Source organism: Physcomitrium patens, chromosome 14 (genome assembly GCF_059467195.1).
Source record: "Physcomitrium patens ecotype Gransden chromosome 14, ASM5946719v1, whole genome shotgun sequence".
Classification (NCBI taxonomy): domain Eukaryota; kingdom Viridiplantae; phylum Streptophyta; class Bryopsida; order Funariales; family Funariaceae; genus Physcomitrium; species Physcomitrium patens.
Window position 1 is genome coordinate 10,251,975 of NC_143423.1, and position 14,730 is coordinate 10,266,704.

Sequence of the window (14,730 nt, forward strand, 5' to 3'; positions counted from 1 at the left end):
CCAATCCCACCCTCACAACCGCTTCGCAACTGCTGTGCGGCGCACGCCCCACCACACGCCACCCTCCTCGCCGCCTCTCGTCCCTACCACCACTCTCGACTTCCACACACTCCGCCACTACGTGCAACCTGCTCATACCTCTTCGCCGCTCCTGTCACCCGCCTCTGCCTCCCCGACGCACACTGCCCTCCTCCCTCCGTAACCCTCACCCCACATCCTACACTGCTGGCCCGACCTCCAAGCCTCGCCACAACCCCGCCCACCCTGCCGTTCCCCACTTCCGCCCCCACCTCTCCAAACCCACCCATCCATTCCCCACACATCCAACACTGCCCCGCGCATCACATCCACGCTTGTCACACCGCACCACACCACTGCACACCCACCTTCCCCCACTCCCAACCCCCCAAACCACCTCTCCACCCCTTTCTCACGCCTGCCGCACACCCACCCAGTCACCGCTACATATCCTGGACACTCCGACCCACACATCGCCGCCTCCCACCCCTACCGACGCGCCCTCGACATGAACAAATCAACACATGAAGCACAAGAAGAAGGATACATCAAAAAAATTAAGCACCAAGACGACGACAACGACAACAACAAAAACAAAAAAACAAAAAACAAAGGAAAGAAAAGAAGCACACATCATCCATTTCATAAGTTCTCATATATGTGTGCGTCTCCATATCCATCTATCTACCTATATATGTCCCCTACCTATATAAAAATATGTATCCATGTCTACAGTCCATCCCATCTCAAAGGATGCGATATCCACCGCCGCCGCGCATGAACCATCCATCCAGGGAGATGGCACGTCACCTCACTTCCCTCCCCCTACGCCCGCACCTCTACTCCGCATCCGCATCCGCTGCCCACCTCCTAACCGCCCTCCTTCGCACCCTCACAAGGCTCACAGGCTCAGCACCTGCCGTGTCGCAGCTTCGCCCTCGTTCTCTGCATCCTCTGCTACCACAGGACGCAGCGGGGCCGCGCGCGCCATCACAGCCGACCGCAGCACTACGGGCATCGCCGCCCTGCTCCCCACCCTCGCCATCGTCACCGCCTGCATGCTGCTCCACCAACTGCTCGCCCCAGTCCCTGACCAAGACATGGGATTGTACGACCCCTGCACCCCGCACGCTCCGTGCTCCTTCTCCACGGAATCGCCCCGCAGCTCGCCGTCCCTGCTAGCCTTCGAACTGTCCCCGCACAGCCACTCGTCCTCGTCCCGCCGATGGTCGTCGTAAGGCACTGCCACCTCGTGCCTCTCCCTCCGCATCGCCGCCACCGGCCGGACGTTCACGGGACTGTGTCGCCCCACAAAACCGCCCCCCATCGCCCTCTCCACCGCTCTCTTCGCCATCGCCGCATCCCGCATCGCCGCCGCGTCCCGGGCCCCCGCACTGTCCCGCTGCCCTGCAACGTCCCGGATAATCACCGACGGACCTACTCGCGACGGCCCCACGCCACGGTACCCGCCACCGCCCACGGCCCCCACCCCCGCATGCCCCTGATTCCGCATGTGCCGCTGCTGCTGCTCCATCGACAGCTCGCCCACCCAAGCCCCCGAGTGGCCCTGGCTCAGCCGCGGCGACCCGGGCTGCAACCCCTCCCTACTGCTCAAACACCTCACCCTGATCGGCATCACGCCCCCCGACGCACCAGAGCACACCTGCGGCATCTGCTGCGCCTCTTTCCCGTAATGCTGCGCCAACGCTCTCGCGATCGTGTTCTGCTCCTGCTCCTCGCTCACCTCGGTATCCGTTGCCACCGCCGCTACGCCTCTCCCTGGATTCGCAACTGTCACCCAACACACAACCCCACAATCTCATTCTCGCCTCCATACACCATTCCCAACCCTCCCCACATCCTCCACCACCAATTCCTCCCCGTACCGCAACCACCCATCCCTGCATCCCGTCTCCACCACGATCCTCCCACTGCTACTACCACCTTCCCTCGCCACCGCCCCATCCCCCTCACCAATTCCCTCCCCTGCACTCGCCTCCCCAACATTCCCACCGCCCACCCTCCCATTTCACTCCACTCACATTCAAATTCACACTCACACTCACATTCCCCGGAACTCCACTCACATTGCTTCAGTGCAGACCATGCAGCCATCGCTGCATTCTTCTCCGCCTGCTTCTTCGTCTTCGCAGCTTCCCCGCTAAAAGTCATGCTAGCCACCTCCACTGTGCATGTGAACACTGGTAGATGCCCCGGACCCGATCGAGTCGTCGCGTACACCGGGAGCGACACCCCCGCCCTTTGGGCAGTCTCCTGCAGCAGGTTCTTGCACACGCCCGTCTCGTCCTGCATACCATCCACCGCACACGTCAGCCCGCCAACACCGACACCCACACCCACACCCTCATCCCCTGCTCCTCCCATCCCATCCCACCATTCATTCCACCACACCCCGCTCCGATGACTGCCCCACTCACAAGGATCCGTGCTGCCAACGACTGAGACGGCCCTCGCCGCGATAGCGTGTTCAGAGCCACCTCCGCTGCGGCGTGCTCCGCCTGCCGCAACGTGTTGCAGTAATTAGGGCTTTCGAACACCTCCCCATTGAAGTTCACCGTCGCCTTGAACCGCGGTGCATGGTCCGGGCCCTCTCTGATGCATGCATACGCAGGCAGATTGAAGCAGCTCCTCTGAGCAAGCTCTTGAAGCTGGTTCTTGTACATACCTGCCACCACTCTCTGCATCAGCTCCATCACACCATGCTGTCGCAAACAAACCCTATCCCCGACCCTTCGCCCGCTCTCAAATCCACTCCTCCCCCCACCGCCTCCGCACCGCGCGTGCGCCCATCCATGCCACGCCGTCCCACCCTACCCTCCAAACCCCCTCTCTCCCTCTCCCTCCCGACGGATTCCGCTCCCCGTCTCCCACCTCACCGCACCACAGCGCACGCGATGACCCGCCCCTCTCAACCTCCTCTCGCGCACCACCCAAACCCCGCAGCTCAAACCGCCGCCCAGAGCGCCAAAATGCCCTACTCTCACTCCACCATCCTCCAATCTGCCCAACCCACACCAACCCAAACCCCCCTGTCCTCCACTCACTTACCTCTGGGGCAGACACACGGCACCTCGGTGCGCTGCGGCCTTCACCACATAAGCAGGCCCCGCTTCCCGCCTCTACCACCATGAACAGCACACCCCTGCCACCGCAACACGCTTCACACGGACCGCTCCTCGCAACCCTTCCCAACCGGCCTTACAACCAATAAAAACTCCACCACTAGCACTATCCTGTGCTCCTCTGCCTCACTGCGCACGCACACCCGAACTGCCCACCTCCACAAAAACACCGATGCGCTCCTTCCGCGACCCAAACACAAACGCCACACGCCACCCTCGCCGCAACCCCAAGCGACCGCCCGCCGGCCCGCCCAGGACGTCGGCCTCTCGACACCCGCACTAGCTTCTCGCGCTCGCACACACGGATGGCGTACAACCCAGCGCCTGCAAGGTGCACCTCACATGGCAGTGACGAGCGGGGGGAGGGGGGTGGGGGGGAGAAAGGATTTGCAAAGCTGCACGAGACCAGAATCCTTCCTGCAATGAGAGCCTAGGCGAGCGGACGGAGGGGCTGACGGGCAGACGGGCGGCTCGGGGGGTGGGGCAGGCGGGGGCGGGAGGGGAGGGGAGGGCGCCCAGGCAGGGAGGGCTCGAACGCCACAGCAGCAATGGCACGCACGCACGCACGCTGCTCCGGCTCCACCCCATATTTGGTGCTTCCCTTTTGGCTTTGGTCATCGCCGCGCCTGCTGGGAGCCTTCCCCGCTCGCGGAGGTTTTTGTTGCCTTCTCGGCGACCCCGTTGGTTGGTGCGGCAGCTAGCTGCCTGCAGTCCAATAGGTGTGGGCTTGTGGTTCCGCATGCTCACCTGCTTGTTGCTTTCTGCTCCTTCTGTTGTTTCTTCTTCTTCCTGAGTAGATCTTCCCGGATGATGGCCCGTGGAGCCTGGCTCGGATGCGCACCGTGGTGTCCTCGCTCCTTCGTTCCATGAGGCTTCCGTGTTGTTTCTGACTTCAATGTGCCAAAAAGGGCGCTAGCTTTTTGGCCACTCTGCATTCCTCTCGTCTTTACCTTTGTCACAATCAGAATGAGGGCTGCGTTGTTCTTCGTTTGCATGGCGTTTTCTGTGTATGTGCTTTTCATTTGCATCGTATTTTAGGAATTCTTTTGAAATGCAAGTTATTCTATGTTAGATTGATCATTGTTACGGTGGTTTGTTTATTGTGTTTTCCTGAGTCCTTTTTGTTTCAAATTGTTAGAAGAAAAGTCTTTTAATGTAATTTTATGATATGTAATGAATAATTATTCTATTGTTGATTTTTGTTTTTTTTGTAATATAGAATATTTTTATTTACCTAACAATGCTTATGATTTGAACTTTGGTGGTGTTGTTGTTGTTAGTACATTGTTAAAAATAGTATGTTGTTGTAGTTATGGTGTAAGAACTAGCACTTTTGAATGTGTAGAATGTGAGGAGAAAGATAAAGTAATGATGTGCTATTTAAATATATGTGAATTTGGACTAGACATAGCAATGGAAAGTAAAAATTTAAGGATTTAAGAGACACTTTTGTACTCTACTTTTTATGGAGATGCTATGCTACCTAAGAATAGTCTATAACTTTTAGAAGTTTTGGATTTAAGTAGTGTGATAACAATCTTGTATTATGATGACCATGCCTAATCAAAATGGATTAATAAAGCAATAATAGTTTGTTATGAGTATTGAGTGGTTTGGTAGCTTTCCAACGAAGTGCATTTAGATTGTATTTAGAATTGTAGATGTATGTTGATGAAATAGGGACATATACAAAATTACTTCAAATTATTTGCCTTTAAAAGAGGTATGGAGCTTATATATCTTATTGAAGAGTAAGTTGGCATTAATTGACATAAATGTCATTTAGAAATTTTAAATTAATGATCTTAAAAATATTGATAATAATATATAAAATAATAACTTGTGTTTGTATTTTTTTTGAATTTATGTTTTATTACTAATTTCTATCAATATTAGTTAGATATTTTTTGCAACTATATCATATAAGAAAATATATCATATGCTTAAAACATTAATTAAGTAAATATATATATATATATATATATATATATATATATATTTGTATATGGCAAATAAAATTCATCAATTGCAAAATATTGATACTAAATCAAAGATTGTGAAGGATTTGATGTTGTATAAATTTTAATGCTTTTATAAAATAAAAATAAAATTAGAGATTTAAGTAGATTGTAAAAATAAGAATCATTAGAACTTGCAAGATTTGTATATATTTTATACACCAATTCCTATATTTTTTATGCACTAATTACTACACCCATTTTTTTTGTATTCTAAAGTCTTAGATTGCAATAAGGTTTGTATAAAGTAGAATACTAAAGCATATAATATATTTTTAATAATTTAATATAGGTATTATTTATTTATTTTAGAAAAAATAGATTACTATATTTTTTTGTTGTTTATTAAAGGTTGTGGATTATTTGTATTTATACTATAATTTTTAAATTTTTTACATCGATTTTTTCTTTTATAAAAGTGAACCATCAAGCTTTATAGAGATTTCATTTAATATTAAAGATTGTAGATGACTATTGTCTATTTTACTTTTGGATTTGTTAAAGTCATCTATTATAGAGATGAAAGGTAATATTATAGATGTTATATTTGACAAGAGTAAAAAAATGATTTGCAACTACTGTAAAACTTCACAAACTTGTAAATACTCTTAAGGTAGAAGTTTCACGTATCATCAACGTCAACCATAGATGTATTATTCTTATGTCTATAGAAGAAGTTAATAATGAGGTTTAATGTTTATACAAAGATGTTGTACAGTTAAGAGAAAAAAGTAGATCAACCTTACAATTCAATTCTAAAGGTCTTGCTACTATAAATATAAGTGAGGCATGGATTAATATGTTGGAGAAGCTTAATAGAATAAGCAAAAAAATTCCACAAATTTATACAATAAATCAAGCCTTATATAAGAATATATTATTTTTTTTTATTTTTTTTTATTTTTATTGATTTACTCAAGTAAGATTTGTAAGTGCACTTTTACTTGTAAGTAATCTCTTTTGGTTTGCACCTTTTATGGAAAAGAAATTAAATTCCTATATTATTCAAATTTATTCTTATAAAATTTTATGGCCAGATTTGACAAAAGTAATTGAGAGAGGGTAGTAGAAACATAACATCTTTATTTATAAAAAAGATCATCAATTACAATATATGTTGTTGAATTCCAAAACCTTACTTACAATATGGATTGGATTGATAAAGCCCTTATTAACCAATTTTCATATAAGTTAGAGAATAATGTCAAAGTTTTAGTATTAACAATGTCAAAAGTTGACTTCATAGAAAAATGTATTGCTCAAGCTATTGCATGCAATAATTAAAATTTTGAAAGATGCAAAGAACAAAGATTTGGAAAGAGAAGAATAAGTCAAGTTGTGACAACAATTCATAATTTTTCAAAATCTTATTTATTAAGATTATAATTAATTCAAATTAATTAAATATATTTTAAACTTTTCACTAAATAAAAAAAGACTTCATTTTGTCAAGAATAATTGTGCTTATATTGTGGAGAACCTAAGCACACTTCTCAACATTTTTCAAAGTAGCAACGCAACCATAAAATGAGGAGCATGTTTGCCAAAAAGAATAAAGTCTTGGAAAACAAGTTTGTCTAGCTACAATAGGAATTGTGAGAATAATATCTTGTGCAATATCTATAAAGATCTTATTCTCTCCTTAGATCCATCACCTTGCTTTATAATAGATGTTAGTTTGGAACCAAAAAATCATAAAGCCTTTGTCTAATTAGATTTAAGAGCCTCAATTTTTTTTATAGGCAAATGTTTGCTATAAAAACATAAAATATTTTTAATTAAAAAAACTAAGTTTGTGCATGTAGAAGTCATAAATGGTTGTTTATAGATGTTTGTTTATAGAATTCATAGATAATTTGTATCTCTATGTAATTTGATGTTTTTATAGTCTTATTCAAATTTGTTTATATTGAATTTACTACTTATACAAGCATTTATGAAGCTTTGATAATATTTATAATATAAGATAAAGAAGAAAATATGGCTATAAAAAGACTTATTGGATTTAATGCATTTTAAAGTCTTATATATTTAAGAAATTGGTATTAAAAAGCATTCAATAAAATTATAAAAAAATATATAAAATGAAGTTATTATTATTTGTTTTACAATAGATAAAAACACATTACAAGATATCTTTATTTTATTTTATCTAAATTTTTATAGAACTATTTTTAATTAATTTAAAATAATTATATTCAAATTATTTTTAAATGCTTTATTAAAAATAAATTTTAATAATAAATAGTTTAACATATTTTGATTTTTTTTGTATATATTTAAAAATCCAATACTTTGGATGAATATTTTGTCAAATAAATCTATTGAAATTCAAATTGTAAAAATGAATGGATTATGAATTAAACAGTTCTATATATATAGACATACACATATAAGATAAAGTGTTAGAAATAGTTGAACTAATTTGTTTAAATAGAATTAAGATAAAATAACAATATTTTTATCAAATTAAAGAAATATAGGTACAAAAGAATATATATATATATAGAGAGAGAGAGAGAGAGGGAGAGAGAGAGAGAGAGAGAATAAAAATCTAATAAAAATGCATTTCCATGATTAAAATGTGTAATCATAAAATTGTCTTTTAATTTTATTTTCTATAGGTGCATGAATGTTAAGGATGTTAGGTAATGCGTAATGTCTTATTTTATTTTTCTCAAAGAATGAAATCAAAATTTCGAGATCGCTAGTCATGTGAGGGGAAGATACTTGTGTGTGGATGGTTTTGTTTGTGACATGGGGGAAATCTGTTTGCACATCCCCACGAACGCCATCCTCGTGAATGGCGCAGACGCAAATCACATGTGAGAGCCCTCGTCAGTGCCCGCAGCCGAATCCAATCGAACGTGACACACAAATTTCTGCTTCGCACGATCACATGCACAACGGAGTCTCAAAATGGAGGAGGAACTGGCCTCGAGGTGTGCTGCATACACACAGAGATGAAGGATTCTGAAAACCTCTTGTTGGGCTTCATCGGAGCAATTGCTTGAACGAAGAAGACGTGGAATGAGGGATTTGCGCATCGCTCTGTGCATGACCAGTGAATACGAATCCTGTGACAGCGATGTAAGATGATAAACAAATGCATTCAGAAAACGTAGATCGTGAAAGGGGTGAAAAAGCGGTGTTGTGATGTGCCGTGTTTCGAGCATTGGATCGATGCTGTCGGTCACAACAATCCGCCTCCGATTTGCCACGTAGCAAACGACAGCAACAACATTCATTAAGAAGAGGTATCACTGCAAGGTCCAGCAGAAATCCATGACTAAGCATTGGCAAAACAACAGCACTAGAAACAAAATCACAGCTACCCAATTACAGTTTCTGACACACTTTCAATTCCCCGAAGTCTCTCGGAACCACAGCAAGATCATTAAAAATAGACACCCACTGTTTCAGAACTTCGAAAAAAAGGTGATGACGGGCCTTTACATTTCCAACACCATCGATACAAGTTACATTTCAAACTGCAGAAAAACTTCTTGTTTGTTTATATATATTTGAAACAACAAATTTGCTCAACTGAAACTTATATTCTCAATTTTCTTGATGCATATCACTAATTTTGTTGGTACTAATCGTCATACTTAGTATTTTGGAATGAGAGTGTACAAAGATTTCAAATAATATTTTAGTATTTTGTTATCCTTACTTCACTTCTTACTTGTACTAGTAGCCATAGTTATTATTTCTTTTTAGTAAAAATGGGATAAAATCATAGCTTGGACTAAGAAAGAGGTGGAGCAAACATCTAATGTCTTAATATCTCTTTGGAATATGTCGATTTAGAAACATGATATGTTACGAGGACCAATAAAAATAATTAACTTTTAGTTTGGTTTTTGTTGCTTTGCATCTTATATTTGCATGATAAAACTATAGTTTGAAACTCTAATGTGCCATTGAATTATTATTATTTTTTAATTTTGATAATTTTGTTGGCCATTAAGAATCTATTTGGTCTTGTTAAAAATATTTTATTTTAACTTTAAGAGTTTTTAACAAATGTCTCTTGTCATAAGATGTTATTATGCTTTCATGGTTTCAACTATACCATTTGCTTAATTAACTTGTTATTTTTTATTTTTTATTTTTTAAAAATCCTATATCATTTTTTAGATTTATATTGTTTCTACTTATATTTTTTAAAACAATGTCTATATGATTGAAAATATTTAAAATTTAAGATTGCAAAGATAAATTATTTTCATATTAAAAAAAATCAATAGTTCCTACTTATATGGATTTGTAGCCAAGTTATAAAATAAGTATGTTTTTTTAATCTTATAGCTTCTATGTTTTAATATAAATTTGAATTTAAAAAAATCACATTTTGGATGTTTTAAAATTTTAAATATATAAAGATATTAAAAAGATAGTATATTCATGTAAAAATAGAAAATAAATATAATATATATATATAGATAGTATATTCATGTACAACTAGAAAATAAATATAATATATATATATATATATTCTAAAAATATATCAAGGACATGAATCACAAACAACCAAAATTTCAATACTTTCTTGTGTTATTGGAATAAATAGATATTCACTCAAAAATAGTATAATATTTGAAATAGAATGGCTATTGCCAAAAAAAATAAAAATAAAAAATAGACTCTTAAAACAAGACTAAGAAAAAAAAAAGTCATTAATAAGAGTGAAGAAGGCCTAATTCTTGCCTTTATATATACTATCTAAGAGCTATGTGATAACATTTTATAAGACCTCTAATACATGTCCAACTTGCAAATCACATGTTTAACTTTCAAAATAAGTTTCTTATATGAACGCCACATAATCAACTTATTGGCCAAATTTTCAACCTATATATTACATATAAAAATATATAAAGTCAAATCCAAGTCTATAAAGCTTCTAAAAAGCTTTCTCATAAGATATTATCAAATTTACCTACTTTTACTTATTTCTAAGTAATTCTTCTTATCTAAGGAATTATCGATGTTGATTATATCTGTAACAATGTCTTTCTTTCTAAAGATAAGTTTCTTAAGGATTGATAATTCTATCTTGACTTTTTATCTTAATTTTGATGAATGTTGTAGATAAAAAAATATCAACCCTTTTTATTACATTTGCAAGATTCTAAGTTGGCTTCTATGTGCATTTATTAATATTATATCCGCTTCAATCTATAAGATATTTAAACTTATTTTGGCACCACCTTGAATCTAAGACTTCTTCTATTTCAAATTTTTGATTTTTATCCACTTTTATAAGAAGAAGTGATATTGATCTTTGTCTTGGTATATCTACTAACTTCTATGGCTTAAACATAGATACATAGAACATAAAATAAATCTTAATAAACTTTGTTAGGTATAAATGATATACAACTAGATTGATTTGTTCACAAATAAGAAATGGTTCTAATCTATAATAATTTAATTTGTCACAAAATCAAATAATTTTAATACTATGATAAAGTAACCATATTTTATTACCAATTTAAAATTGAGGTTATTCCTTGTAATATATATCTACATTAATCTTTTGTTGTTTTTAAGATTTTTTTAATTGTGTCTTAATTATTGCATGTAGCTATAATAAACAATTCACCAAATCTTTTTTTACAAGCTAATCAACTTTTGAGAAGTCAAAAATATGAAATTATGGATGATAACCATGACTAGTAAAATATATATATATATATATATATATATATATATATATATTCAGTAGAAGAATGTGTTGTATTATTGTAGACAAGCTTTAAGTATAATAAAAGAGTTTTTCAATTATTGTAATAGTAATTGATGATATAACTCAAACATTGATTCAAAACTTGATTCATTTGTTTTATTTGTCTATCAATTTGAAGATAAAAAGCAAAATATAGTTTTATGTCTACATTTAATATCTTAAAAAAAATCTTTCAAATTTTAATACAAATTATGTCCATCTATTTGATATTATATCTCTTTCTAATCTATGATAGCAATAAATATTTGAATATATATATATATATATATATATATATATATATATATATATATACATATGATAGATACTATATATAACATAAAATATACCATCTTGGTGAAACGATCTAATATCACAAATATAAGATCATAAAAACTTAAGATTAAAAGATTTGTCATAAAATCCATAGAAAAAAAAACCATAATTATTTTAATATAGATAATGGTTGAAAAAATATATAAGACTAATAACAAGGAATTTTTAATCTTGAACAAATATTATATGACCGTACAAAGTTTTTAATTGCCTTTCACATTCAAGGCCATAAAATACCTCTTGATATTAACATCTAAGGTCTTGTTGTATTCAAAATATTGTATAGTTGGAAAATTGTGATATACTTAAAAAACACTTAATTATGTTTTATTTTTTGGAACATATGAGCATCTCTTGCAATAAAATAGATTATCTTTGAATTCAAACTTGAAAATATAATAAAATTTACATAGATTATTCTTAATATCATAAAAAAAAAGATCTAAGAATATACTTGATTGAACTTAATTAAAAATATTAAATTAATAGTTAATATTGATTTTATAGCTTATAAATTAATTTTAAAAAATTCTAAACGACTTATTTATTATTGATCATAAGCTGCATGTTTTTTCTTTTGGTAGAAGATAAAAACATCTAAAAAGGACGTCTAACAAACCCTGTTGTTTTTTTAGTCAATAAGTGAACTTGAATTTAAATCTTGAAAAATACATGCTCCAATATACTTTGTAATAATTTAATACATATGTTGAGATAAAATATTGAAGATTCTTATGATTTATATAAGTAATCATTTGTTTAGAAGTGTTTTCCAAATAATGATGTTATATTTGAAATGAAGCTTTAATTGCAAGAAATTCTTTATCATGGTTTTCATAATTGATCTTATTTGCTGATTTTTTTTTTCTTTTTTTTTTTCTTTTTTTTTTTAATATCAAAGGCTACATAGTGAAGTTTATCAATTGCTCCTACTTGTGAAAATATTACATCTAAGACAAAGTTTAATACAAATATTTATATAAAAAATATCCTAAACAAATCAATACAAAATAAGATTGACGTTGTAATAAAAGTTGTCTTTAAAGCTTCAAATGATGTTTTAACTTATTTGTTCTACTCAAGTTTGTCTTTACAAGTCAAATGTGTCAGTAGAACTACAACTTAAGAAAATTTCTTCTTAATGGTTTGATGGTAAGAAGCTAATTTTAAAAGATATTGCATTTGTTTCATTGTTTTTAAGATCTTTTAATCTATGATATCTTGAAACTTCTTAATTTATATTATAAAATCATTATTTGAGATAATATATATTAAAAATATAACTTGAATTGTATAAAATATATATTTCTTTTTTTTGACATAGAAGCATGCATTTCTAAGTTTTTGTAATACACAAGCATAAAGTTCGTATTTTTTTTGTTTTAAGCTTAGATAAAAAACAATTTTACTAATAAAAGACAAAATCATCCAAAAAATCATTAAATATATCATTTAAATAGATGTTGAAAAGTAGATGGTATATTTATAAGTTCAAAAAGCCTAACAATTATTTTAAAAATGCTCATACATTGTTTGAATCTAATATTCTATTTACTTGCTTATTTTTAATGCATATCATATTATATGTTCATCATAGATTTCTTTTGGTATAATCATTTGTTTGATTTAATTGATCAAGAAGTTCTTATATCAAAGATAGAGTGTACATATTCTTAATAGTAATCTTATTGTGTCTTTAATAATCCACACACATCCATAATAATCCATCTTTTTTTGTTCCAAATAAGATTGGAATTCCTATTAAAAAAATTTAAATGGTATATGAAATTAATAGCTAAGTTTTAATCAATGTGCTCTTTAAATGTAGCCAATATTTTTTGTAATAAGATAGTTCAAATAGCTCTTGAATTCCTTTTTTAAAAATCAATTAAGCAATAATTAAGATAATATTTAAAAGAATATATCTATTTTTCTTCTATAATACATTTTAATAATCTTTATTATAGATTTGAATGTTGTCTTGAAGTCTTTTTATCATCAAAATGGATGTAGCATTAATAATAAAAGATAGATTTTTATTTATTTATTTATTTATTTTTGCAGCAAGCATGAAAGCTCTTGTACATATTAATAAGATTTTGGTTGTCCTAGATCTATGTCTTTCTACTTAGACCATATAAATTTGAATTTTGTTGTAGAAAAAATTAAGGTTTTAAGAAATCTTATTTATTTAAAGATTATACTTTTCTATCTATAATAAACTTAAAATAATTGAATTAAAAAGAAATTTTATAAAATTATATATTATTAAGTTATTATAAATTTTAATTACTATATCTATAAGAAAAATTTCATAGATAACATCTTTAAAATACAATGAACAACCATCTATGATTTCTATATGTACAGACTTAATTTTCTTTATTGAAGATATTTATTATTTTTTAATAAAACATTTATCTACAAAAAAAGTTAAGGCTCTTAAATCTAATAAGATAAAGGTTTTATTATTTTTTGGTTCTAAATCACATCTATTATGAAGCAAGATGAGAGACCTAAGGAGATAATAAGACCTTTATTAGATCTTGTAAAAGAAATTAGCCACATGATTTGTATAGTAGATAGATAAACTTATGTTTCAACACTTTGTCTTCTTTGGCAACTATGCTCCTTATTTTATAATTGCATTGATTCTTTGAATAATGTTTAGTAGTGTGTTTAGGATCTTTACAATATAAATATAATTATTTTTGATAAAATTAATATTTTTCTTTATTTGTAAGAAATATAAATTATATTTAATTAACTTACATGGATTTTGATCTTAATGAATAAGTTTCTAAAAACTCAAGAATTATTATCTTTATTTGATTTTTTTTTGCAACATGTATGAGTACTCTTACATGTGCCAATAATAGTTCCGAATTATTGGTTATTTGGATTTCTTCTAGTCTAGCAAATTTTTAGGCTAAACTACTAAAAAGAATAAAGTTATGAGAATTTTAGTCTATTTTATAATTATACTTTTTTTATCTATGCTAATCCTAAAATAATTTGATTTGATCTTATCACATTTATTATTATCAAATTCTTTAGACCACTTATTGCTTTATCTATTGGAAGATTTTGATAATTAACATCTCAAGAAGACAAAGAAAAACTATTTGTTATTTCTACATGCATAAGTTTGGTTTTTATAAGTAAAGATATTTTTTGTTTTTTGATAAAATCTTTATCTATAAAATAGGTTGAGGCTCTTGATTCTAACAAGGCTAAAATTTTGTGATTTTTTTGTTCTTCAGTAAACTTCTATTATGAAATAAGATGAGGAATTTGAGGAGAAAATATGACCTTTACTAAGTTTTATGCAAAATTCTAATTGCTTAATCTCTATTCTAGCTAGAGAAATTCGTTTTTTGATACATTGTTGTCTTTGGTAACCATATTCATCATTTTTGATGGCATTGCTTTTTTGGATAATTTTAAGTAGTGTACTTGGATTCTCCCAATATAAATGCAA

At 34.7% G+C, this 14,730-nt stretch overlaps 1 protein-coding gene across 1 annotated transcript; it reads right to left on the reverse strand.

Annotated features, from left to right (window-relative positions):
- Positions 1–636: 636 nt before the first annotated feature.
- Positions 637–4,779, reverse strand: LOC141044469 (double-stranded RNA-binding protein 2-like). The gene is made up of 4 exons (XM_073538963.2): positions 3,088–4,779; positions 2,457–2,704; positions 2,106–2,325; positions 637–1,809 (listed from the first exon to the last, which is right to left on the reverse strand). Exons 2-4 carry the CDS (start codon positions 2,700–2,702, stop codon positions 920–922), a joined length of 1,356 nt encoding a protein of 451 aa, XP_073395064.1. The 5' UTR covers positions 2,703–2,704; positions 3,088–4,779; the 3' UTR covers positions 637–919.
- Positions 4,780–14,730: the final 9,951 nt, after the last annotated feature.